The 27881-nt window shown below is 36.7% G+C and overlaps 1 protein-coding gene across 1 annotated transcript; it reads left to right on the forward strand.

The window, feature by feature from the left end:
* The first annotated feature begins 22870 nt into the window (after positions 1-22870).
* On the forward strand, positions 22871-26759 carry LOC128285434 (ATP-dependent RNA helicase eIF4A-like). The gene is made up of 6 exons (XM_053022928.1): positions 22871-23266; positions 23559-23671; positions 23845-23878; positions 24432-24509; positions 24951-25049; positions 26700-26759. The coding sequence occupies exons 1-6, from the start codon at positions 22871-22873 to the stop codon at positions 26757-26759; spliced, it is 780 nt and encodes a 259-aa protein (XP_052878888.1).
* The last annotated feature ends 1122 nt before the right edge of the window (positions 26760-27881 follow it).

Consider the following 27881-nt stretch of genomic DNA (forward strand, 5'->3'; position numbering starts at 1 on the left):
TCCATCATACATGACACAAATTATGGCCACCTTATCAAAATTAAGGTTTCTAAGACTCGTGGCTATAGATTCTAGCATCCCACTCAAACGATCACATAGGCCATTTTCACATGGCTTAAAGTTTACAACCCAAAATTTAACAAAACGAAATAGCCCATACATGCCAAATGTTCTCCTAAGTTGACTAAGAAGACAATACCAAAAATTGCTCACGGTGTGATGACTTCGTTGACGGTTCCGAGCACCCAAAAGGAGACGAGTCCAAGAAACCTAAAATGGGTGACAAGAAAACACCGAGTGAGTTTATAACTCAAGAAGTCATAAGCATTCCACAACCATCCATTAATAAAATTATCATAAAATGAAATAATGAAACAAGGCCAAGTGTTCCACCATACCGAACTATACCATAGTTCCTTAGACCTTCGGATCAATCTCATACCAAGTCATACATTTACATTTCACATACTATTCAATAGGATATTTGAAGCAATTTCCATACATCATTTCATTTCCGCAACAATCATGCAATCAAATGAACTTTCATCTATTCCACGATACCTTATTTACGGAATGCAATTGAAATCATCACATAGATTTAAATCTTACCAACTCCACCCGAGCATGAACATAGCATCTATTAGCCATGAACTCAAGGTACTTACTCTTTCCGCTGTCCATACTCATCTCGATAAAGTCACACCTCCATATAAATATTCAATCGGAGATATGTGTAGAGTTCGCACACATAGTGCTTAATACTCAATCACGCACACTTAGTGCCATGTGATTCAAGCCCGCACACATAGTGCCATATAGTCCAAACTCTCACACTTAGTGCCATACATTACAAGCTCGCACACTCAGTGCCAATCTAAATCACCGTACACATCTATTTCTCCCACACTTAGTGCCAAGCAAACTTCCTACACATTTCACTATCTCTTTTACGTTCAACAATATCATCTTTTCATACACATACATTTGTATATATTTCATCTCATTAAACACAATTGCTTAGATATTACAATCATTTAAGCAATATCAAATATATGCTTAATGACTTACCTTGTATTGGGTAAAATGGTTCCAACTCGGCTACTCGATGTTCTTTCCTTTGCCTTTGCTTGATTCTCCACCTCTAGCTTCTTGAGCTTAATCAATAAATTAACTAGTTTAACCGTCTTGCCACATATTTATACTTGACATCAACTATACTATCATCATTAATTCATCAAATCACAAAATTTTATCTCATGAACATTTAACACTTAACATTTACCCCATCTAGGCCGACTTTGCTAGCACACAAGCCTTTGGCCGAATGTCCTTGACCTATAGTCACCCAAAATTTCTTTGTTCTTTAAAATTCATCCAAGACCACATTCGGCACCTCCAACTAATAATTTAGATACTCTCAAGCTCATTCACAAGTACTATTATATATCACATTAAGCATTAATTATTTTGCAACATGGATTCTATAGCATGGCCGAATACTCATGCACATACACATATAACAACAAGAACTCAATGGCACAAATCTCCTTTTATTAAACATTCATCTCACTTCTCTTCATGCTTCGTCACAACAACATTAAAATACCAACCAAGAAAGACAACCTCCATGGCCGAACTTCATCTCCATCAAATAGCAAAGAAATCTAAGCCATGGGCTAGGTAGGTTTCAAACTAACAACTAAAACATGCATGAATCTTAAGGAATGACATCAAACATACCTCAATCTAGTTGCAAGTATGGCCAAGCTTCTCCAAACCCCCCCTCTCCCTCACTCACGGCAATACAAAAATTTGAGAAAGGATGAGCACTTTTTTTTTTGTTTTTCTTGTTCAATTCACGGCAAATGGGGGAGCATCCATGCTCATCATTTTTTTTCAATTCTTTAATGCTAGCTTTTATTTTATGGCTTCCTACATACACCACTAACCTAACATGTTGGAAACATGTTCCCTTTGCCCATAATCTTGTCATGGCTGGCCACTATCCTTAGGAAATGGACTATTTGACATGCAACTCCATCTATTTTACTTTATTCTTTTACTAACCTCTTAAAATTAGCCACATATATTTAAATCCTTTCACATGAGTCCTTTTCTTTCAATTCACGCTCAATTTAACTAAATCAAAGAATTAAAAATTCACACATGCATTTTCACATATATTTGGCATGGAATAAGGTATTTAAATGTTTTTGTGACCCAGTTTTGTGGTCCCGAAACCACTTCCCGACTAGGGTTAAATTAGGGATGTCACAACTCTCCCCCACTTAAGAAATTTTCGTCCCCGGAAATCTTACCGGTAAATAGGCTCGGGTATCGCTCTTTCATAGAGTCCTCAAGTTCCCAGGTGGCTTCTTCAATTCCGTGTTTATGCCACAACACCTTCACCAATGGGATTTTCTTATTGCGCAACTCTTTTACTTCGCGCATCAGAATGCGAACCGGCTCTTCTTCATAACTCAAATTAGGCTGAACCTCGACCTCAGATGGAGTGATTACGTGTGTCGGGTCAAACCTATATCGTCGAAGCATCGAGACATGGAAAACGTTGTAGAATCCTTTCAAGCTCGGGGTAAAATTAATCGACGCCATCGCCCAACTCGTTCGGATACTTCATACGGACCGATGAACCTCGGACTCAATTTGCCCTTACGACCAAATCTAAGCACCTTCTTCCGTGGTGAAACTTTGAGAAATACCTTGTCCCCAACCCGATATTCAATGTCTTTTCTTCTCAAATCCAGATACGACTTTTGGCGATCCGGCGACTTTCAAACTTTCACGAATTACTCGAACTTTCGCTCGGCATCCTTAATCAAATCAACCCCGAAGATTTTACCTTCACTAAGTTCAGTCCAGAATAATGGGGTACGGCATTTACGACCGTATAAAGCCTTGTAAGGCGCCATCTTAATACTTGATTGAAAACTGTTATTGTAAGTGAATTCAATCAAAGGTAAATACCGTTCCCATGAACCACTAAACTCAAGGATGCAACATCTCAACATATCCTCGAGTATTTGAATTATCCGTTCGGATTGACCATCGGTTTGGGGATGAAAAGCAGTGCTAAAATGCAGCTTGGTACCCAAAGCCTCTTGCAATTTCTTCCAAAATCGCGACGTAAATCTTGGGTCTCTATCCGACACGATAGAAGTAGGTACCCCATGCAATCGAACAATTTGGGAGATGTATAACTCTGCCAACTTATCGAGCGAAAAATCCGTGCGCACGAGGATAAAGTGAGCCGACTTAGTCAGTCTATCCACAACAACCCAAATCACATCTTTCTTACCTGCTGACACTGGTAACCCAGATACAAAATCCATTGTCACTCGATCCCATTTCCATTCAGGTATCATGATTGGCTGAAGTAATCACGATGGCACTTGATGTTCCGCTTTCACTTGTTGACATATCGACACCTTGAAACAAATTCGAAATGTCTCGTTTCATACCGCCACCAAAATTGGCGTTTGGTCATTGTACATTTTAGTACTACCGGGTGGATGACATTCGACTCATCGTGAGCCTCGTCCGAATCTTGAAACAAGTTCCGAATTCCTCGGAATACATAATCGACCCTTGAACGTCAAGCAATCATTGTCGTCAATCTGAAATTCTGATTCCTCATTCGAAACACATTCGACTCGTTTAGCGACCAATTCAGCGTCGACCTTCTGAGATTCAAGTATTTGATGAATCAATAACGGTTTGGCCTCTAATTCGACTACTAGCACCTCATCGGGTGAAACGGATAGGTGAGCATCCATCGTTCTCAAAGCAAACAGTGCCTTGCGACTTAAAGCATCGGCCACCACGTTGGCCTTTCCGGTGATAATCAATGATGAGTTCATAGTCTTTCAACAACTCAAGCCAACGTCTTTGTCGCAGTTTAAATCTCTTTGAGTCATCAAATATTTAAGACTTTTATGGTCCGAATAAATATGACACCTTTCTCCAAACAAGTAATGCCGCCATATTTTCAAGGCGAACACTATGGTGCTAGTTCAAGGTCATGGGTCGGATAGTTTCTCTCATGCGGCTTTAGTTGTCTCGATCGTAAGCCACAACTCGACCTTCTTGCATCAACACACAACCTAACCCAAACAAGGATGCGCCATCAGATATGACAAACTCTTTCTGGGACCTACTCATTTGTACTAATCTTGGGGCCTCGGTTAAACAGGTTTTAGTCGATCGAAACTTTCTTGACAGCGTTTGACCACTCGAACTTAACATCTTTTGGAGTAGTTTCGTCATCGGTACAGCTATCATCGAAAAACCTTTCACAAATCGTCGATAGTATCCGCAAGCCCCAAAAGCTCCTAACTTCGGTAACATTCCTTGAGGTTTCCAATCGACTATGGCGAAATTTTGTTCGGGTCCACCACGACACCCATGCGGACACCACGTGCCCCAAAAAGCTAACCTCTCTCAACCAAAATTCACATTTCTTGAACTTTATGATAACTACTTATCTCGTAAAATTTGCAATACTAGCCTCAGGTGTTCAGCGTGTTCAGTTTCATCTCTCGAATAGACCAAAATGTCATCGATAAATACAACTACGAACCGATCCAAGTATGGCCTGAAAATTCTATTCATTAAATCCATAAATCGTAGGGCATTAGTGAGCCCAAACGGCATCACTAAGAATTCGTAGTGGTCGTACCTCGTTCTAAAAGCGTTTTGGGTATGTCCGATTCTCGGACCCTCAACTGATAGTACCCCGACCTCAAATCTATCTTTGAAAACACTGAGGCTCCCTTTAATTGATCAAACAAATCATCAATTCGTGGCAACGGATATTTATTCTTTATCGTCACTTTATTCAACTGACGATAGTCGATGCACAATCTCATAGTTCCATCCTTCTTCTTCACAAACAATACTGGTGCTCCCCATGGAGAAAAACTCGGTCGAGCGAAACCTCTATCCGTCAATACTTGCAATTGAACCTTCAATTCCTTTAATTAGTTAATGCCATACGATACGGGGCTATTGAGATCGGTGTAGTACCCGGTACCACTTCGATGCCGAATTCCACTTCTCGAACCGGTGGCAATCCCGGTAACTCCTCAGGAAAAACATCTGAATACTCACAAACCACTGGTACCGATTCGAGTTTCCTTTCCGTCTCTTTACTCTCAAACACATACGCAAGGTATGTTTCACACCCCTTTTTCACATATCTCCGAGCGGTCATAGAAGATATTATCGCTGGCACTCCTCTTAAATTAGTAGACTCGACTCGGACTACCTCATTATTTGCACTCCTCAAATCAATGGTTTTCCTTTTGTAGTCCACCACTGCATCATGCACGGTCAGCCAATCCATACCAAGAATAACATCGAATTCATCAAATGGTAGAAGTATCAGATCGGCCGGAAAACAGGATTCTCGAATTATTAGGGGGCATCTCTTGCACACTTTATCAACGAGTAAGTATTGACCCAAAGGGTTTGACACTCAAATTACGAACTCAGTAGACTCAACAGGTAGAGTCTTACTGGATGCTAAGGTTTCACATACATATGAATGAGTAGAGCCAGGGTCAATCAATGCAATCACACTAGTATCAAAGAGAGTGAAAGTACCAGTGATAACGTCAGGGGAGGATGCCTCCTCTCGTGCACGGATAGCATATGCTCTAGCAGAAGCACGAGTCTCGGATCGAACAACCGATCGAGACCCTCTCGATTACCACCTCTACCTCCCGAAATCCTCGGGGTCTACCTCTAGCCGTCGTCCCACTAGATCTTGCGCCTTGCATCTTATTCTTCTCATCTAGCTCCGTGCAATCTCTAATGAAGTGGTCCTTGAACCGCATCCATAACAGCCCTATTAATGACTTACCCCAACATTCACCTATGTGTCGTCTTCCACATTGGGGGCATTCGAGCTTTTCTTGACGATTATTGCCCACACTAGCTACCAAGTAGCTCGTGAGTCCATCGATGGTCGTGCTCTAATGGAAATCCCGCATGCGCCTCGACTTATTTGTGTCCTCTCGAACTTCTTTACAGCCGAAAATGGAACCTTGCCCGTCGATCTTTTACGATAATCTCTAGCTTCAAATTCAGCCTTCCTCTTCTCCCTTCCGAGCTCTTCCGCCTTGCGAGCTCGTTCAACTAGTGTTACAAATTCTTTTATCTCCAAAATACCCACCAAGAGCTTTAACTCTTCATTCAATCCTCTTCAAATCTTTTGCACATAGCAACCTCATCAGCCACACACTCCGAGCATACCGACTAAGTCTTACGAACTCATGTTCAGATTCAGATATCTCAAATCATACGACCTTTCTTGAGCTCCAAGAATTCCTTACACTTTTGATCGATGAACCGTTGACTAATGTATTTCTTTCAAATTCGTTTGGAAGAAATCCCAAGTAACTTGTTCCTTTGGGACTATGGAAATTAAGGTCCTCCACCAATAGTAGGTGAGTCTCATAACAAGGATATAGCACACTTAAGACATTCATCGGGTGTGCATGACAGTTCATCAAACACTCTAATGGTGTTATCAAGCGAACTCGGCCCTTTCGGCATCATCAAGAACTATGGCCTTAAACTCCTCGGCCCCACGCTTCCTAATCAAGTCCACGGTGGTTTACTCACCTCACAGGATCAGCAACTGATGGCATTACGGGCTCTTGGGGTGGATTATTTAAATTTGGGAATGGTTGGACAGTAGGATTGGTTCGGGCATATTCGCGACCCACTCATTCATCATGGTGAAGAAGGCTTGTTTCGCCTTCATCTTGATTATTCGCGGATGATCGAGGCTCAACAGCGGTGTCCCTTGCGCAGGAGCAGCCGCTACACTTTCAACGTCATCCGCCAAGGGTCTCTCTACCGGGTTCCATTTGCTAATCAAAACAAAAATTTCAACCGTCGAAGTCATCACATTTTAAGCACTAACACATTGGCATGTATAGCTAGACTCACACGCGCTACGGTAGTCCTAGAACCGACTAAACCTGGCTCGATACCAATAAAATTGTAACACCCGTTCCCCGATACCGTCACGAGTCGGACACGAGGGTTCTCGACCAACTCTCATGTGTCACAGACTATTTTTCACATTTCCAGTCCAGCTGGCAATCTGCGTCCCTGTCACCTTAAAAATCATATCTCGAGTTCCAGAACTCGAAAACCAGTTCCGTAAATTTTCCCCAAATTTAGACTCATATATCCATTCGTGGATTTATTTCTAAAATTTTTGGTAGGGCCAATTGGTACAGTTTATTAGTTAAAGTCACCCCTGTTTTGGGGTTCGACTACATTGACCTTTGCCCATTACGACCTGGATATCATCTCGTACAGAGCTCCAATGCTCATGCCGTTTGTTTTTAATGAAACTAGACTCAAAGGGGAATCTATGCATATAAGGCATGACTTCTAATTGTTTCTGGATAATTTATGGTAAATTTTCAAATTCAAAACATAGAATCCAGAAACCGTTCTGGCCCTGTCTCACGAAATCTTGAATATCTCTTAAAATACAGCTCATATGGTCGTTTCGTTTCATCCATATGAAAATAGACCCATCAATTTTCGAGTACGTAATTTTTTTAGCAATTAATTCCACTTATACTATTTTTAGTGATTTTTCGATCTCATATCACTGCTGCTGTCCGCAACAGTTACTGCAGTAGACTATGCCAATTTCATGAATCCTTCCTTAGCCTTACTAATCATCCATCATACATGACACAAATTATGGCCACCTTATCAAAATTAAGGTTTCTAAGACTCGTGGCTATAGATTCTAGCATCCCACTCAAACGACCACATAGGCCATTTTCACATCGCTTAAAGTTTACAACCCAAAATTTAACAAAACGAAATAGCCTATACATGCCAAATGTTCTCCTAAGTTGACTAAGAAGACAATACCAAAAATTGCTCGCCGGGTGTGATGACTTCGTTGATTGTTCCGAGCACCCAAAAGGAGACGAGTCCAAGAAACCTAAAATGGGTGACAAGAAAACACCGAGTGAGTTTATAACTCAAGAAGTCATAAGCATTCCACAACCATCCATTAATAAAATTATCATAAAATGAAATAATGAAACAAGGCCAAGTGTTCCACCATACCGAACTATACCATAGTTCCTTAGACCTTCGGATCAATCTCATACCAAGTCATACATTTACATTTCATATACTATTCAATAGGATATTTGAAGCAATTTCCATACATCATTTCATTTCCGCAACAATCATGCAATCAAATGAACATTCATCTATTCCACGATACCTTATTTACGGGAATGCAATTGAAATCATCACATAGATTTAAATCTTACCAACTCCACCCCGAGCATGAACATAGCATCTATTAGCCATGAACTCAAGGTACTTACTCTTTCCGCTGTCCATACTCATCTCGATAAAGTCACACCTCCATATAAATATTCAATCGGAGATATGTGTAGAGTTCGCACACATAGTGCTTAATACTCAATCACGCACACTTAGTGCCATGTGATTCAAGCCCGCACACATAGTGCCATATAGTCCAAACTCGCACACTTAGTGTCATACATTACAAGCTCGCACACTCAGTGCCAATCTCGTCACCGTACACATCTATTTCTCCCACACTTAGTGCCGAAGCAAACTTCCTACACATTTCACTATCTCTTTTACGTTCAACAATATCATCTTTTCATACACATACATTTGTATATATTTCATCTCATTAAACACAATTGCATAGATATTACAATCATTTAAGCAATATCAAATATATGCTTAATGACTTACCTTGTATTGGGTAAAATGGTTCCAACTCGGCTACTCGATGTTCTTTCCTTTGCCTTTGCTTGATTCTCCACCTCTAGCTTCTTGAGCTTAATCAATAAATTAACTAGTTTAACCATCTTGCCACATATTTATACATGACATCAACTATACTATCATCATTAATTCATCAAATCACAAAATTTTATCTCATGAACATTTAACACTTAACATTTACCCCATCTAGGCCGACTTTGCTAGCACACAAGCCTTTGGCCGAATGTCCTTGACCTATAGTCACCCAAAATTTCTTTGTTCTTTAAAATTCATCCAAGACCACATTCGCACCTCCAACTAATAATTTAGATACTCTCAAGCTCATTCACAAGTACTATTATATATCACATTAAGCATTAATTATTTTGCAACATGGATTCTATAGCATGGCGAATACTCATGCACATACACATATAACAACAAGAACTCAATGGCACAAAATCTCCTTTTATTAAACATTCATCTCACTTCTCTTCATGCTTCTTCACAACAACATTAAAATACCAACCAAGAAAGACAACCTCCATGGCCGAACTTCATCTCCATCAAATAGCAAAGAAATCTAAGCCATGGGCTAGGTAGGTTTCAAACTAACAACTAAAACATGCATGAATCTTAAGGAATGACATCAAACATACCTCAATCTAGTTGCAAGTATGGCCAAGCTTCTCCAAACCCCGCCTCCCTCACTCACGGCAATACAAAAATTTGAGAAAGGATGAGCACTTTTTTTTTTGTTTTTCTTGTTCAATTCACGGCAAATGGGGGTGCATCCATGCTCATCATTTTTTTTTCAATTCTTTAATGCTAGCTTTTATTTTATGGCTTCCTACATACACCACTAACCTAACATGTTGGAAACATGTTCCCTTTGCCCATAATCTTGTCATGGCCGGCCACTATCCTTAGGAAATGGACTATTTGACATGCAACTCCATCTATTTTACTTCATTCTTTTACTAACCTCTTAAAATTAACCACATATATTTAAATCCTTTCACATGAGTCCTTTTTCTTTCAATTCACGTTCAATTTAACTAAATCAAAGAATTAAAAATTCACACATGCATTTTCACATATATTTGGCATGGAATAAGGTATTTAAATGTTTTTGTGACCCAGTTTTGTGGTCCCGAAACCACTTCCCGACTAGGGTTAAATTAGGGATGTCACAGTGTGACCCAAGTCAATAACCTCTCTTGTTTTTCCACGGCCATGGTACACAGACGTGTCATCGGCCGTGTGACACAAGTTAGTATGCATGCCTTATTTTCACACGGTCTTAGGCACGGGCGTGTCTATCAGCCGTGTGAAGCACACGGCTTGTTCACACATGTGTGTGATACTTGACATGTTGAAATTTTTTTACGTTTCCAAAATTTTAATATGTTAGCGATTTAGTCCCGAATGTATGTTTTAAGCTTCGTATGCTCGTTTTAAATACATATTGAATGTGATTGAATGATAGTTAATGAAATGAGATGATAATTGATAAATGATTGTTATGAATTGAGTTACAAGTCCGGTAATGCCTCTTAACCTATCCCGGCGACAGTTACAGGCTAGGGGTGTTACTCTTGTTGGTATCAGAGCTATGGTTTAGTCAATTCTAGGACTAATGTAGCATATGTGAGTCTAGCTATACATGTCATATATAAAACTGTGATAGTATGATGACTCCTGACGTTTCCAAATGTGATTTTATATAGCAGTGGATCCCGAACGAGCTGTAGCAGATGACGTAGAAAGTAACGCGCCAGCTCCCGCTCAAGAGACAACACCTATAGAATCTAAACCCGTGACAAGTAGTCATAGGGGTGAGGCTAAATAAGCCTTCTTTCAGATATTGAACAAGTGGTTCACACAGTACATTCATATGAACCCAGTTGTTAAGCAACCTCCACCCCTACCTGTTCCCCAACCGATCCTTGTAGCTCCTCAAGGAATTAATCCTTTGCGATTGAATAAACCACCTGTTGACAAGATACGGAAACATGAAGTTGAGGAATTCAAAGCCACTGTTAATGATGACCCTGAGAGAGCCAAGTTTTGGTTTGAGAACACGATTTAGGTATTCGATGAATTATCTTGCACCCCTGAAGAATGTTTAAAGTGTGTAGTATCACTATACCCATAGTTTCGCAAGAAAGAGTCACTTGGGATTTCTTTCAAGTTAAATTTAGAAAGAAATACATTAGCCAAAGGTTTATCAATCAGAAGAGAAAAGAATTCCTTGAATTGAAGCAGGGTCGTATGTCAATCACAGAATATGAGAGAGAGTTTGTACAACTCAGCAAATATGCTCGTGAATGCGTCTCTTCTGAAGCTATAATGTGTAAAAGATTCGAGGATGGATTGAATAAAGAAATTAGGGTGTTAGTAAAAATTCTTAAGCTGAAAGAGTTTGTTGTTTTGTTTGATTAAGCTTGTAAAGCCGAAGAGCTTTGAAAAGAGAAAAGAAAAGCTGATTCTGTGGCTAGAGATTCTAGAAAAAGATTTGTGGGCAAATCACATCTGTCAACATCAAAAAAATTTTGGAGACTATCATCCTCATTCTACAGCTTCTACGGGAATTTCGATTAGGGACAGAGATGTGAGACATTTCAGTTCTAAACCTTACGCGACATCCGTTGCTAGTGCGGGAAGCATTAGAAATGTTGGACCTGAATGTAAACATTGCAATAAGAAGCATTATGGTGAATGTAGATTAGTGATAAGAGCTTGCTTTAAATGGGGATAGCTTGATCATTATCTTCGGGATTGTCTAGAAAAGCTTACAGCTGATAGAGATCAACTAGTGAAAGTGAGTAACACAGTTTCTAAAGGAAGTGTAGCAGCCCAATTTTGGGCCGAGTCGAAACAGTGGTTTCAGAGCCACTATTCCAAGGCTAAAAAAATTATTTTTAATATTATTTTGGTGTTATAACATGATTATATGGATACATGAAAATTTTGGTGAACTAATTTTAGTGTTTGTGAGCTTAATTGAGAAAAAGGACTAAATCGCATAAAGGGCAAAAGTTTTGTTTTGCTAGCTAAGTGTGTTAAATAGCTAGAGAACCATAATTAGGGGTCTTTAAAGAGTAAATGGACCTTTAAGAAAGGCTTGTCTGGCCATAGAGATAAAGGAAATAGTAAAGTCAAAATTAGGTGAAGTCGGTGACCTATTTTGACTAGAACTAAGATGAAAATAAAACAAAATACATCATCTTTTTCCTTCCTTCTTCTGTAACACCCCAAAACTTAACAAAAATTATTTTTGTTTGGTTGTGACATAATTGGCATGTCTGTTTCAGTGGTTAAGTGTCTTGGGAGAAGTCTGAGAACTCTTGGGTTTAAGCCTTGGCTTGTGCAAAAATTTTGTTTCTTCTTGAATAAACCCTGTCTCTAGTTAGTAGGCTTCTTAAATAAATATGGGTAAAACATGAAAAAATGGGCCTCTTGGCCTAGGGGATAGGTGGCATGTGGTGTGTGCCTGTGGTCTGAGGTTCGAATCCGGTGGGCGCAGTGGGTGTTTCATTTTGTTGCTGTGCTGTGCGAGTGTTGTGGGCTGACTGAAACACTAAAGTGGTTAATGGGAATTCAAATTGAGTAGATGAGGGGAGGTGTGATTGGTTGAGAGATTTTAGGAGAGATTATAGGAGAAAATTATGGGGATTTGTGGCGGGAGAAGAGTTGGTGTTGAATAGGAATTGTAGGCACTCAATGCATTCGATTTTGGGGTTGGAAAATTACTCTTCACTTTACGGTAGCTGTCAACATTTGTTCTCTTCTGTTCTTTAGAGATCGAATTGTTCTAGTAAGTCTTACGGTATCTTTTCGTTTTTGGCTTATTTCGAGTACCATTTAGGTTCAATTCATATATTGATTTTACTTTCCCCTACAGACCCTTGTCTAACTGATTCTTTTTCTCTCCTCACCTCTTTATACTTTTGCAAAATTTTCTCTTCCTCTCTCTCTAACTCTTTTGGTTGTTATCCTTGGTCTTTGGCCAATTCTCCTTGCTTTTTGCTCTCTCCCTCGATTTTGTTCGTTGATCGAATACCTTTCTCCCCTCCTTAATCGATTGTTGCTCTTTGCCCAAACACCTTGTCTTCTCTTCTCTCTACTCTTTCGACTTTCCTCTATTCCCCTTCTCCATTGCTAAAACCAAATACTCTCTTAACTTTTGGTGTTAGCCGAATACTCCATCTCAAGTTCAAGTGTCAGTTTTCATCTTTCTCTCATTTTACCGTAATAGCCTTTTATTTAACACCCCATTTTTTGTTGTTTTAATCTAGGGGGTGTGACTGTTCCATCTTGTGCCTCAGTTTAAGGGTGTGCTTTTGGGTGTTGGTGGAATTCTTCTGTCTCTCATTCCTTGTTCTACACTTTCGGTAAGTTGTTTTACTTGATTCAACTATTTTTGGGTTTGGTGTCAGATAATAAGTCTCTATTGAATTCAGGTAATCCTTAGGGGTTGCAACCAATCTTTTGTGCAAGTTTCAATCGATCGATTAAGGCAAGTGATAGGTAATCTTTTGAATAAGTGTTTTGGTTAGGGTTCGCTTCAACTTGATCATTAAGATATTAATCGAAGCTTCTGTTTGATAGAGGTTGGAGTGCTCGTGGGCTAGTTGTGCACTTTTGCAATCAGGTGTGTAAACACTACTCAAATCGTAAATCGTATATCGAAAAAAGCCTTAAAATGTGACCATTGGCACTATACGGATGTGTGCTCACTCGTGTGGTGATCCGAACTCATAGACATGGGCGTTTGATCGTAGAGGCCACCATGAGCAATTTCATGGGATTAGGCCGTTTTGGGCCATGTTGGGCCTAAAATTTGAATGACTCGTTTTGATTGTCCATCAGTCTGTAGATGAAAAGTTGTACTAAAATGAAGTCGAGTACCAAGAGACTCATGCAACTATTTCCAGAACCTCGATGTAAACTGTGGATCCCGGTCAGAAATTATCGATACAGGAATACTATGTAATCTCACAATTTCCTGGATATAAGTTTCTGCCAACTTTTGAACTGACGAATCCGTTCTGATTGCTATAAAATGAGCTGATTTTGTAAGTCGATCAACAATCATCCAAATAGCATTTTTCTTACTTGCTGACAATGGTAACCCGGTTACAAAGTCCATCATGATGCAGTCCCATTTCCATTCAGGAATATTAATAGGCTAAAGTAATCCAGTCGAAACCTGATGTTCAGCTTTGACTCGCTGACATGTTAAACATTTAGCCACATATTCCACTATATCTCTCTTCATACCTGGCCACCAATGCAGTTCCCGTAAATCTCGATACATCTTTGTTCCTCTGGGATGTAATGCAAAAGAACTGTCATGTGCTTCTCGAACTATTAACTCTTTCAACTCTGAAGTAGTTGGAATACATAGTCGATTCTAATATCTCAAACATTTTTGCTCATCAATGCTAAAATTTTCTATCATATCATTCTGCACCATTTCTCTCTTTTTCATTAGCTTTTCATCTTCTAACTGTGCTGTTCTGATTTGATCAAACATTACTAGTTTTATTCTCAATTCAGCCAGAATACTTGTATCATCAACAATACTGAGTTGTGCAAACATTGCTCTCAATTCAGTTGCAGCCTTCCTACTTAATGTGTCAACTACCACATTAGCTTTACCTGGATGATAGTCAATAACACAATCATAATATTCTAAAAGTTCTATCCACTGATGCTATCTCAAGTTCAATTCTTTCTGTGTTAGAAGATACTTGAGGCTTTTATGATCAGTGTAGATATAGCATTTTTCACCATACAGATAATGTCTCCAAATCTTTACAGCAAAAATCACCGCTACTAATTCTAGATCATGAGTTGGATAGTTGCGTTCATGCGATTTCAATTTTCGTGAAGCATAAACAATTACCTTTCCACTTTGCATCAGTACACACCCGAGACCATTTAGAGAAACATCGCTGTACACAACAAAATCTTTTCCCGACTCAGGTAGAGTTAATACTGGTGCTTCTGTTAACATTTGCTTCAACTTTTCAAAACTTTTCTAACATTGTTCACTCCAAACAAACGAAACATTCTTTTGTAGAAACTTTTTCATTGATAAAGCTATCTTTGAAAATCCATTCACAAAACTTCGATAATATCCGGCCAACCCAAGGAAACTACATACTTCCGACACATTTTTGGGAATTTTCCACCGAATTATGGCTTCAATCTTCTTTGGATCTACTCTAATCCCATCTGATGATACTACATGACCAAGAAATACAACCTCCGTTAACCAAAACTCACACTTGTTCAATTTCCCATACAATTGGTTTTCTCGCAATATTTGCAAAACAATTCGAAGATGCTATTCATGTTCAGTTTCAGACTTTGAATATACTAGAATATCATCAATAAAAACCACTACAAATTGATCCAAGTATGGCTGAAAAATCAGGTTCATAAGATCCATAAAAGTAGCCGGAGCATTTGTTAACCCAAATGGCATCACCAAAAATGGATAATGTCCATACCGTGTACAGAATGCTATCTTCGGTACATCACTCTCTTTTAACTTTAGCTAATAATATCCCGACCTCAAATCAATTTTTGAAAATATAGAAGCTCCTTTTAGTTGATCAAATAAATCATGAATGCGAGGTAGCAGGTATTTATTTTTGATAGTCACCCTATTCAACTGTCGATAATCAATACACAACCACATCGAACCATCTTTCTTTTTAATGAATAACATTGGAGCTCTCTACAGTGACATACTAGGTCGTATAAACCCTCAGTCTAATAAGTCTTGCAGTTGTACCTTCACCTCCTTCAACTCAGTAGGTGACATTCGTTATAGAGGTATTGACACTAGATCTGTACCCAGGTATACTTCAATCGTAAATTCAACTTCCTGATCAGGAGGTAATTCAGGCAATTCTTCAGGAAACACATCAGGAAATTCATATACAGTTCGAATTTTACTACACTGACTCTCAACTAAATCGGAATTAATAACATATGCTAAGAAAACAACACATCCTTGATAAGAAGCTTACTAGCTTTGACTGCAGAAATGATTCGACCTGAACCACTAGTCCGAATACCATTACTTCAATTTGATCACCATTTTCATTTTGAACAATGAATTTATTTTTATTACAATCCAAAATTACTCCATGTTCTGATAGCCAATCCATATCCAATATAATATCGAAGTCACCGAATAGCATGATCAACAGATCAACAGAAAAGATTTTATCCTGAATTATTAATGGACATCTTTGACATATTTGATCCACTAACATAGTATGCCCCAATGGACTAGACACTTCTGTCGTTACTCTAGACAATTCAGGTTTTAAATTTCCCGTCTCAACCAGTTTTGTATTAACATAGGAGTGTGACGATCTTGGATCTATTAAAACATAAACGGGTTCTGAATGTAATAAGAATATACCTGTCACTACCTCATGAGCATTTCCCTCATCTCGAGTTCTTACAACATACGCTCGGGCCAGAGCTCTTACTTTAGATTGTTGTGTAGCATATTCACTAGTTCTTCTAGTACCTCCTCTAGCAATGGACCACTTCGGCCTGATCCCCGGCCTCTGGAAGCAAATTCAGATCTTTGTGATACTGTTGGTGCTACCTTACCAACCTTCAGACAGTCCTTTACAAAATGATCAGTGGATCCACATCGGAAACAACCCCTAGTTAATCTTCTACACTCATCTCTATGTTTGTTCCAACAGTGTTCACATTCTGGAATTTCAGTATTCTGATTTGGACTTTTAATACTACTAGTGGATGCAGTTGTCTGTTTTCTTCGACTTCTATCACCTCTTTCTAATCTAGAAATGAATCTCCAATTACTTCGAGATTTCTTTGACTGTTTAGGTTGTGGACTTGAACTAAAAGTTCTAGGACATTTTTCAGTCGAACAAATAGCTTCAGAATTCTTATTTTTCCCCAGTACCTATTCAATCATCTTAGCTCTTTCTATTAGATCTGTAAATTCAGTAATTTGAAGTGGCATCAACTGTAGTCTAAATTCATAACTCGCAACTGATAATAGCTGGATCTCAGGTCTATCTTAGAGAATACAACAGCTCTCCTCAACTGGTCGAACAAATCATCGATCCTTAGCAAAGGATACTTATTATTGATAGTTACCTTATTCAGTTGCTGATATTCTATACATAGCCTCATTGACCCATCTTTCTTCTTTACAAATAGTACGGGAGCACCCCAAGGTGAAAAGCTCAGCCTTGCAAAACCTTTTTTCGTCAGTTCTTGCAACTGTGTTTTTAACTCTTTCAGCTCGGTTGGTGTCATCCTATATGGAGCAATAGAAATAGGAGCTGTTCCTGGCACCAGTTCAATGCCAAATTCTCTCTCTCTATCGGGTGGTAATCCGGGTAATTCTTCCGGGAACACATCTGGATTTTCACATACTATTGGTACGGACTCAATCTTCAACTCTATTTCCTTAGTGTTCAGTACAAAAGCAAGGTAGGCTTCGTACTCTTTCCTCACATATCTTTGAGCCATCATTGATGTAATTACAACCGGTAGTGTACCTAATTCTCTTGAATCAACTCGCAGAACTCACCATCTAGGCACTTCAATTCAATATACTTGCTACCACACTTTACAATTACATCATGCAGGGTTAACCAATTCCTGCCAAGTATTACATCAAACTCATCAAATGGTAACAATATAAGGTTAGCCGGAAAACAATGACCCTGAATCATCAAAGGAAAATTCTTACAGACCTTATCAACCAGGACTAACTTGCCTAATGGGTTCGACACTCTAATTATAAATTCTGTAGGTTCAATGGATATATTCATACTAGACACTAATCTCATGCAAATGTATGAATGCATCGATCCCGGATCAATTAAGGCAACAACACAAGTGTTAAAAAGAAAAAAAGTACCCGTGATGACGGAGCAGAGGCTTTCTTTCGAGCGTATATTGCATACGTTCTTGTCGGGGTTTGAGCCTTTGATTTTGCAGTGTCTTTGGCTGTAACTCGACTGCCACTAGCACTTCTAGGATATCTCGGAGGCCTACCTCATGAAATAGGAGCATTCGACTTCTGGGCTAATTCCACTTCTTTATTTGTTCGCTTTGGGCAGTCTTTAAGGAAGTGGTCAAGAGAACCACTGTAACACCCCGTACCCGAGTCCACTGCCGGAGTCGGACAAGAGGGGTTACCGGCTTAAACCATTCACTTTCACAGTCCATTTTAAAAATTTTCCAGGCAGTTGGCTAACTGCGTCACTGTCACTTTAAAAATCATATCTTGAGTTCCAAAACTCTAAAACCAGTTTCGTAATTTTTCTCTGAAACTAGACTCATATATGCATCTACAAATTTTTTTCAAGAATTTTTGGTCAGGCCAATTAGTACAGTTTATTAGTTAATGTCTCCCCTGTTACAGGGTGCGACTACACTGACCTTCATGCATTACGACCTGGATATCTCCCTGTACAGGGCTTCAATACTGATACCGTTTGATTCTATAGAAACTAGACTCAAAGAGGAATCTATACATATATGGAATGACTCCTAATTATCTCTGGCCAATTTACAATGAATTTCCAAAGTTGGAACAGGGAATCCAGAAACCGTTCTGGCCCTGTTTCACGAAAACCTAAATATCTCTTAACATACAACTCATATGACCATTTCGTTTCTTCCATATGAAAGTATATTCATCAAGGTTCATTTACATAATTTATTCACTATTTAATTCCATTCCTACTATTTTTAGTGATTTTTCACATCCACATCACTGCAGCTGTCAACCTCTGTCCTTAAGGTAGATTTTACCTACTTCATAATTTCCTTGATTCAACTAGCCCTTTTAGAATACATGGCACAAAAGATGATCACGATTAACCATTCCAAGGGCTAATCGATTCCAAAATTTTCCACATCTCTTAATGAACAACATACAAAATGATTATGATACCATGCCAAAGTGTATACAAGCCATTTTCGCATGGCTATCCAAATTTATACAAAATCAAAGGGTCTATGACCAACAAACGAAAGAGTAGTCCTATACATTAACCAAAATATCCTCTCACTACTAGTCTATTCTATACATGCCATAAGATATTCCAAAACATAGCAGTACCAAACAGTGGATAGTGATAGTGTGACTAGTTCTTGACGATCCCGAGCACAGTAGCCGCAATGAGACCTATAAGGCGAGGAAACAGAGTAAATGGAGTAAGCATTACAATGCTTAGTAAGTTTTAAGCAGTGTCAACAGATAACAATCAAATTATAACATAGTTGTTCATATTTTTATTTCACTCTTCCTTCGGGCATACCATCCCTTTACCGAATATGCACATCTCATCATATACAATAGGCAGATAAACTCTCACATAAAAGTGAGCTCATGTGACATAGATATATCGTATGATTTCACATAACCTCTCACACTAATCCGATGTCACATAATCATAGGAATAGTCCCATAGATTGCTCTCGTATGCATCATATATAAACTTGGAGTACGTACCTGTTTAACCTTTCGCATTGTGTATATTTATAAGCAATTCTTATTACGAAGTCTTACCCGGACATAATCTCCACACGTAGTCATCGGGTCGTACCCGGACATAATCTCCACACGTAGTCATCGGGTCTCACCCGGAACATATTTCCAAGTTTCGTGTACACTTAATCACATGTTACAACATTCACATTAGCCATTCGGCTTTATCACATATATATACATTTTCACATTCGTCACATCGGCCATTAGGCCTTATCACATATATATACATTTTCACATTCATCACGTCGGCCATTAGGCCTTATCACATATATATACATTTTCACATTCATCACATCGGCCATTAGGCCTTATCACATATATACACACTTTCACATTCATCACATCGGCCATTAGGCCTTATCACATATATAGACACTTTCACATTCGTCACATCGGCCATTAGGCCTTATCACATATATATACATTTTCACATTCATTCGGCCATTAGGCCTTATCACATATATATACATTTTCACATTCATCACGTCGGCCATTAGGCCTTATCACATATGTACACACTTTCACATTCATCACATCGGCCATTAGGCCTTATCACATATATACACACTTTCACATTCATCACATCGGCCATTAGGCCTTATCACATATATACATCTCATACATATTTCATATTTTTCTTGTACATCAATTTCAGCAATAGCTTATAAGCAACTCAAATAGTTTCATCAAAGTTTACAACAAAATCACATGTTCACTACAAGCAGTTTTCCTGAGCAACAGTCACTAAATTGTTTATAACTGGAGCTACAAAACTCAAAATCAATTGCCGTTAATTTTCCCCGAATGTAGACTCATGTATCTTTCATCCATAAAATTTTCAGAATTTTAGGTGTGGCCAATCAATACCAGATTTTTCTTAAAGTTTCCCCTGTTTCACTGTTTGACTAACCTGACCAGTCTTCACTCGAATCAAGATTCTCATTGTACAGAATTCAAAGTATGTTATACTTGATTTCATTTGAAACTAGACTCATTAAGGAGTCTAAGCATATAAATTTTATCTTGTAACCATTTTTGTACAAATTATAGTGATTTTCTTAAAACCAAACAGGGGATTTCGGAGTCATTCTGACACCGTCTCACACAACTTTAAATATCTCTTTATAGGAAATTTCCTTACTTACACGGTCTCTTTTATAAGAAACTAGACTAATTAAGCTTTGATTTCATATTTTATTCAGCCTATAATTCCACACCAAACATTTATAGTGATTTTCTAAAATCACGTTACTGCTGCTGTCTTGAGCAAATTATTACAATTTGCTCTTAAATTTCCAAGTCCAAACACTTGGGAACTTACCATTTGAGTTTAAGACATATCATGGCCACATCATATCTTATTAAATCAACTCATTATATCCTATTATAGTTGAATTTACTCGACATTTAATCACTTAAAACTTACCTCGGAAGTTGCCGAATGATTACGACGGCTATTCGATCACCTCTTTCTTTCCCTTATCCAAATTTGATCCTCTAGGCTCTTGAGCTAGATCAAACAATTTACTTTCCAGATTAAACATAGTCATACAACATCCATATACATTTTATACTAGCCGAAATGTACCATCAAGATATACTTTACTCAAATAATTTACATTGGCCGATCATGTATAATGTTTTGTAACTTAATAAACTTATCATACATTATGTATTCATAATATTTGTGCAGCCAATTATCCATGGTCATACACACACAATCAAAAATAAATACCAAATTTTCATATCCTTTAGGCCCTAAGCCAAATACACTTGTCATGTTCACCTACATTTTTCAAGTACAACATTCTCATATTCGGCATTAGTATCAAGCATAATAGCTACACTACAGGAAAACATGGCTTTAGCGGCGTTTTTAGCGGCGTTTTACCAAAAACGCCACAAAAATTATAAAACATAGAGCAATAGTGGCGTTTTACCAAAACGCCGCTAAAAACAGAGCAATAGTGGTGTTTTACCAAAAACGCCGCTAAAATCGAACAATAGCGGCGTTTTTGGTAAAACGCCGCTAAAAACCGGGGCAATAGCGGCGCTTTTGGTAAAACGCCGCTAAAAACCGGGGCATTAGCGGCGCTTTTGGTAAAACGCCGCTAAAAACCGGAGCATTAGCGGCGCTTTTGGTAAAACACCGCTAAAATCCGGAGCATTAGCGGCGCTTTCGATAAAACGCCGCTAAAAGTCATATAACCCCTAAAAACCTAAACCCCCAAAAAAATCATAAACACTAATCTATAATCCTTAAAACACTAAACTCTTAAACCTTAAAAAAAACTTAACCCCTAAACTATAACCCCTAAAATACTAAACCCCAAAAAACATCACATGAATGTTGATGTACATCATATGTTAAATATTTTCTTATATAATTATAAAAGAGATAGTATTAATTTTAAAATATTGAATTAATTATCATTATAGTTTAAGGTTTATGATTTAGGGCATATGGTTAAGGGTTTAAGGTTTACGAGTTACTATTTTAAGTTTTATGGATTATGGGTTTAGGGATTATGGTTTAAGGGTTAGGGGTCTAGGATTAAGAGTTTATATTTTAGGATTTAGGATTTAGGGTCTAGAGATTAAAGATTAAGAGTTTAGGGTTTAGTTAATTAATGTTTTTAATTTATATGATAAATATTTTCTTATATAATTGTAAAAAGATAATATTAATTTAAAAATATTGAATCAATTAATCATTATAGTTTAGGGTATATGATTGAGGGTTTAAGGTTTATGAGTTACTATTTTAAGGTTTATGTATTATGGTTTAAGGGTTTGGGGTTTAAAATTTAAGGGTTAGGGTTAGGGGTTATGGGTTATGGGTTAATGGTTAATGGTTTATATTTTAGGATTTTAGAGTTTAGGGATTAATGGTTTAAATTAATTTGTGTTTTTAATTTATATATTAAATAATTTCTTATATGATTGTAAAGAGATAATTTTAATTTTAATATATTAAAATTATGATTATAGCTTAAATTATTTAAGAGATAATAGATAAACTTTATATATATATTAAATGATTTAGGATTTAAGGTTTACTTGATATTTGTTAAATGATAAAATTTTATACAACCAATTAATACTTTTATTTTAAAAATATTTAATCTAAACTATTTGATATATTTAAATATTAGATTTAAAAAACATTGATAAATAAATAACAATATTGATAACAAATAAAAATGAAATATAAAATAAAAATAAAATATAAAATAGAGATTAGTGGCGTTTTCATGAAAAACGCTGCAAAATATATACAATAGCGGCGTTTTTTTATAAAAACGCCACAAAAAAATGCAATAAAAAAAGTGGCGCCCTTTTATCCACAAATTTCCCCTGAAACGTCGAATTTCCCCCGTAAAATCGGTATCCTCAAAACCCTTTAGGTGTTTCTCTCTACCGCTTTTGCTACTTTCCAATTTTACCAGGTAGATCTGCATTTGAATTCATCAAACAGCCATGGAAGCTCTCCTCTCTCAACTCACTTTCCTCTCAGATCAAGCTTTACAAGGCAACAAGAATTTCGATCCATCCGCCATGGAAGACCTAATGAAGCTTTTCGAGATCGAATCTTACAAAGCATGGGCAGCTTTGGAGCTAGTGGAAGAAAAACAAGTGAAAGGAGCTGAAATAACCATGTCGATATTGAGTTTCGATCAGATGGGATTAAAAGACGATCTCTTCTGTGGAATCTACAATTACGGCTTTGAAAAGCCGTCGGCTATTCAACAGAGAGCCGTTATGCCAATAATCAATGGCCGCGATGTGATTGCTCAAGCCCAATCTGGTACCGAAAAAACTTCGATGATTGCTCTCACTGTTTGTCAAGTGGTCGACACCGCTAGCAGAGAATATGTTTTTTATTTCAATTCTTTGACCTGTTTTAAAAATAGTTGTTTTTGACAGATTTAAATGTGTTCTGATATCGATTTCATGTGATTTTTTGCAAAAGCCCTAATTTTTAGATACCTCGTAGCTAAAACCTTAAATTTGAGATGTTTCTTATTCGAAGAGTAAAAAATAATGCTATTGAAAGATGGTAAATTAGGGAAGGTGTTTGAGGCTTGAATTTTGTTTAGGATTAATCTATAATTTATTTAATTTATTTTGAAGTATGAATTTTGAATATGCTAAGTAGTGTTGTCAGGCTGAGGAACGAGCTATTCCGATCAAGGAGGTGTTTGATGCTGAAGAAGTCTTCTGCACAGGAACAACTATGGTTGTGAAGTCTGTTGCAAGTATAACCTACCAAGGCAAAAGGTAAGGATAATAATATCTTAGAATTCCTTTATTTGCTCAAATCTGTCAAAAGGATGATTGGTGCAAATGTTTCAATTAAATACAATTTCATGTCGATGCGGGGTTGGAGATTACGATTATCGTTTTAGTTGCTACTTCCATATCAGTTTTTCTTATCGATCATATTAATGTAGGATCGAATACAAGCTGGGAGCGAAACACTGGCTCGTAAATTGCATGCAACACTAACGAGGATTCAAACTGGTCGATCGAGGACAAGTGGGATGGACCATGCTCATCGATTGACCTCCTCTTTATGATGCAATATCTACATTTCGTTGGAAGTTACCATTTTCGTTGCGGTTTTCTTTAGTTTCAATCAAAGGAAATGTTTACTTTCAGCGCCTGTGAAAGCCAAAGAATAATAATAGCTTAAAATTTCCATTGATACAATCCAATCTTAAAGCTTTAATTTGACAGAGGCCCTTTTATTTAGACCCCATTTGAGGAAAATATTTTAAGCCAAGCACAAATACACAGAGATAGAGAATGAAGACATGGTTGAAACAGAGTATAACAATTTGAACCATCACCAGAAATGACTTTAAAAATTAACAAATTTCTTCTTAAAAGCATAAGGAATCAAAAGTGATGTTGTGATGTTTTTGTTGACTTGTTGCTATTATCTTGCAACATTGTTTCCTGGGTGAAGCCAGGAAATTGTTTTAAGGGCCAAAAGTGAAAAAGGGGGGGGCAAAGTATAATTTTGCATTATCTGAAGTTGAAGAAAGCAGCAATTGCAACACAATGTGCATGGAGAGGAAGAGTAGCTCGTAAAGAACTGCGGAAGCTTAATATGGTATGTCTTGCTCGTCCTGCTGAACTTTTTATAGAAATTTGTTGTCTTCTATATTTTAGAACCTTGAAAATGGTTGGCAGCTGGCATACTTGTCTTCTGTGGCCCTCTTCTCTGCTTAAATTTGAAATCAAAGCATTAAGAAGTTGCAGCTTTGCTAAGATATTTTTGGGGAGGTTCTTCAAATTTGAGTTTTGAGTTTTATTTTGGGTACAAGTTAAAGCCTATTCAAGATATCCATGCTCTGGCGAAATCTTATCTAAAATTTACTAAATCTTTTACATAAATATTTTTTTGTGTGTGTGGGTTGGGGGGTTACTTATTTTTCTCTATATGCAGACCTTGTTTTCTGAAACAATGTAGTACTTCTAAAACCTTTAAGTATGATAATATTTTGTTTTATGAATGCATCCCTTAGATTTTCTGTTATTATTTTGTTTACAGGCTGTTAGAGAGACGGGAGCTCTGCAAGTTGCAAAGAACAAACTGGAAAACCAAGTTGAGAAACTGACATGGAGATTACAACTGGAGAAACGGATGAGGGTAAGCATGTATTATTATTATTCTGTGTTTGTTCTTGGTTTCTATCAAAACATAGTGTTTTTTATTTGATGTGTCATGTTATGGAGAGAGGGCCCTGATTTTTGTATGATTTTTGTCTTGTTATTTTAATTAAACAAAATTATTAATTATACAAAAGATACAAATAATGAGACACCGACATCATTTATCAAGGTCAAAATTAATTTTGGAGTAAACTTTTGAGTTGCGTATTTTGTGAGAGATAAAATGTAATTTTATATTTATGATAGCTTATATTTTATAATTTTTAAAAGATTATATTAAAATTTTATTATTTTGGGAGCAAAATTTATTTTGAGCATGTATTAATTTATAATTTTCTAAAATATATAAGAGTTAATGTGATATTTTTCTATTATTTATGAGATTTTATATAAAAATATATTTAAAAATAAAAAATATTAATAGTATAGATTACAAATATTATGATTTTTTAAAAAAATTATATAATGATTTCTTTTGTAATCTTATCAAACCGACCAAACAGATTCGTATCATATTCATCACTAATAAATTGAGGATACCAATTACATCCTGATTGAATTGGCCAAATGCACAAAATCGGTGAAGAGGGAAAAGCGGAGTTGTTCCCATCGAATTGGTTGGTCTTGATAACATTATTTTATTTTAATTATTATTTGTTTACTAGTATACAAAATAAGTGAAGAAAGGTTGAAACAAGCTTTGGATGCGAATCAAAATAATTCAATTGAAGACTATTATGCAGTGTTTGTTTGTGCCCTTCATCGAGAAAAGATTAATATAAATTCTTTCAATAAACTACCAAAATCTGGGATAGCGTTTTTTGCATGCATATTGTGAAGCTGTGTTTATTCATTTCTTCCACTCTTTTGTATTTTTCCTAGTTAAAATCGTTTCTTTGTTGGCGTCTTGAAGAAAAGATTTGGACATTGAATCGAAAACCAAGTTTTGAGGCAAACAAACCCTATTAAATTGTATTATCTCTCTCATTCTTTGGTAGATTGCCCATTTATTTAAACATAATATTTAAATTCTAAATTTAAATTCATCAATTTTATATTTAGTTTTAAAGCTAAAGTTTTGATAGAAAATTTAATTTAATTTTATAGGTTTTAAGTTTTTACTCGATTAATTGAGATGGTTCTAATTGTTTTATTTACTTTAATGTTAATTGCGTCTAAAGAATGCTTGAGAAAGGAAAGGGAGAGAGTGTCTAATTACCTGCATTCAAGCAGTGAGACAAAATTGTTAGAGGTGAGTGAAATGGCTGGAATAGGTTAATGAAGAGCCTTTTTTCTGTGAGCTTAATTTTGGCTTGATGGTGATTTTCTTTTTCTTAGTGAATTTCGTTAATTCGTTGCTCAAAGACAGTCACTCAGATGAATAGTGTTTAATGAATGAAAGTAGTCACTTAGATGTAACAATAGAAGCTACGTGAATTCTCTTTGAGTGGAAAGATCTGGTTGTTGTTTTATATGTTTCCTTCTAGCTACCTAGGCATTGAGATTGCATGTTTTTGACATATGAATTGACATGGAATTATGTGATAAGAATTAACAATAAGTTCTTATAAAGATAGTTCTATAATTCCTAGAGCATTCTATTGATTCTTGTTTGTTCTTTATCTAGAAAGTGCAACATGAGTTGTTGGTCACATATGCAAATCGGCTACTTGAAAAGGAGCATTAGGGATCTGTGGCCTTGCTTAGAGATGACAAGGTATTGTTCAATCTTTTCCTTTTCTAGCAATGCTTACTCTTCTTGCTATTAGCTCCAGCAAATGTATCGTTAGATATTAACTTGGCCTTCTTTACACTGTAGGTGAAGGATCTTTCTAGGATGTACAGCTTTATTGTAAAATACCTCGAGGCTTGGAGCATTGCTAATGTATTCAAGCAGTCTGAATATTTTGTTTTCTCATTCGCAAACCAATTGATCTTCTTTCTCATGTCCCTAAAAACTAAACCTAAAGTACTTCCTTGTTGCAGCATATTCTTCTTTGAAGGTACGACCTTGGTTCAACAGTGAGAAGATCTTGTGAGTAACTATGTTAATTTTGTTGTTGTCCTTCTACACCCTATTTTGTAATCGTCTACTTGCATATTTGCATATACTTAATAATAATCTCCTGTCAACTAATTATTCTAATTTTTATTTAATTGTTTTGTTTCAACATTTTATTTTTATTTGAGTTGAAAGAAGAAAACACAAATTGCAATTTTGACTTAGTTAATCAATTTAAGTAATCAATGTTGATATTTCACATGGGAATTAAGTCCTTATTTCATTTAAAGAACTTCATTATAATGTCTTATTTTATTGATATCTTTATATTTAATCTAATTTTTATTATTTATTTTAGTTTTGATTCTAAATTTTTATTTTTATTTTAATATTTAAGATAACTTGAGTTCTAACTTTTGGATTTTAATTGTGTTATTAATTTATTATTTTAAATTTTAAATTTAAATTCATTAATTTTGTATTTAGTTTTAAAGTTAAAATTTTAATAGAAAATTTAATTTGATAATGAATTTTAAATTTTTATATTTTTCATGATTATTATAATATTTTGTAATATTTTTTTTTGAATTTCATGACTTTTAGCGGCGTTTTTGAGAAAAGCGCCGCTAAAGGTCGTGATCTTTAGCGGCGTTTGTAGAAAAAACGTCGCTAAAGGTCATGATCTTTAGCGGCGTTTGTAGGAAAAGCGCCGCTAAAGGTCATGATCTTTAGCGGCGTTTGTAGGAAAAGCGCCGCTATAGATATTGATCTTTAACGGCGTTTTTCAAATAAACGCCGCAAACTTTA

This window comes from Gossypium arboreum, chromosome 12 (assembly GCF_025698485.1).
Source record: "Gossypium arboreum isolate Shixiya-1 chromosome 12, ASM2569848v2, whole genome shotgun sequence".
Taxonomy (NCBI): domain Eukaryota; kingdom Viridiplantae; phylum Streptophyta; class Magnoliopsida; order Malvales; family Malvaceae; genus Gossypium; species Gossypium arboreum.

What these genes read in the sequence shown, in the direction of transcription:
- LOC128285434 (XM_053022928.1), top strand. Translation starts at nt 22,871, where the DNA reads ATGGAAGCTCTCCTCTCTCAACTCACTTTCCTCTCAGATCAAGCTTTA. An exon ending in ACACCGCTAGCAGAGAATAT is followed by an intron (nt 23,267 to 23,558) that starts GTTTTTTATTTC and finishes TAGTGTTGTCAG; the next exon opens with GCTGAGGAACGAGCTATTCC. An exon ending in ATAACCTACCAAGGCAAAAG is followed by an intron (nt 23,672 to 23,844) that starts GTAAGGATAATA and finishes ATATTAATGTAG; the next exon opens with GATCGAATACAAGCTGGGAG.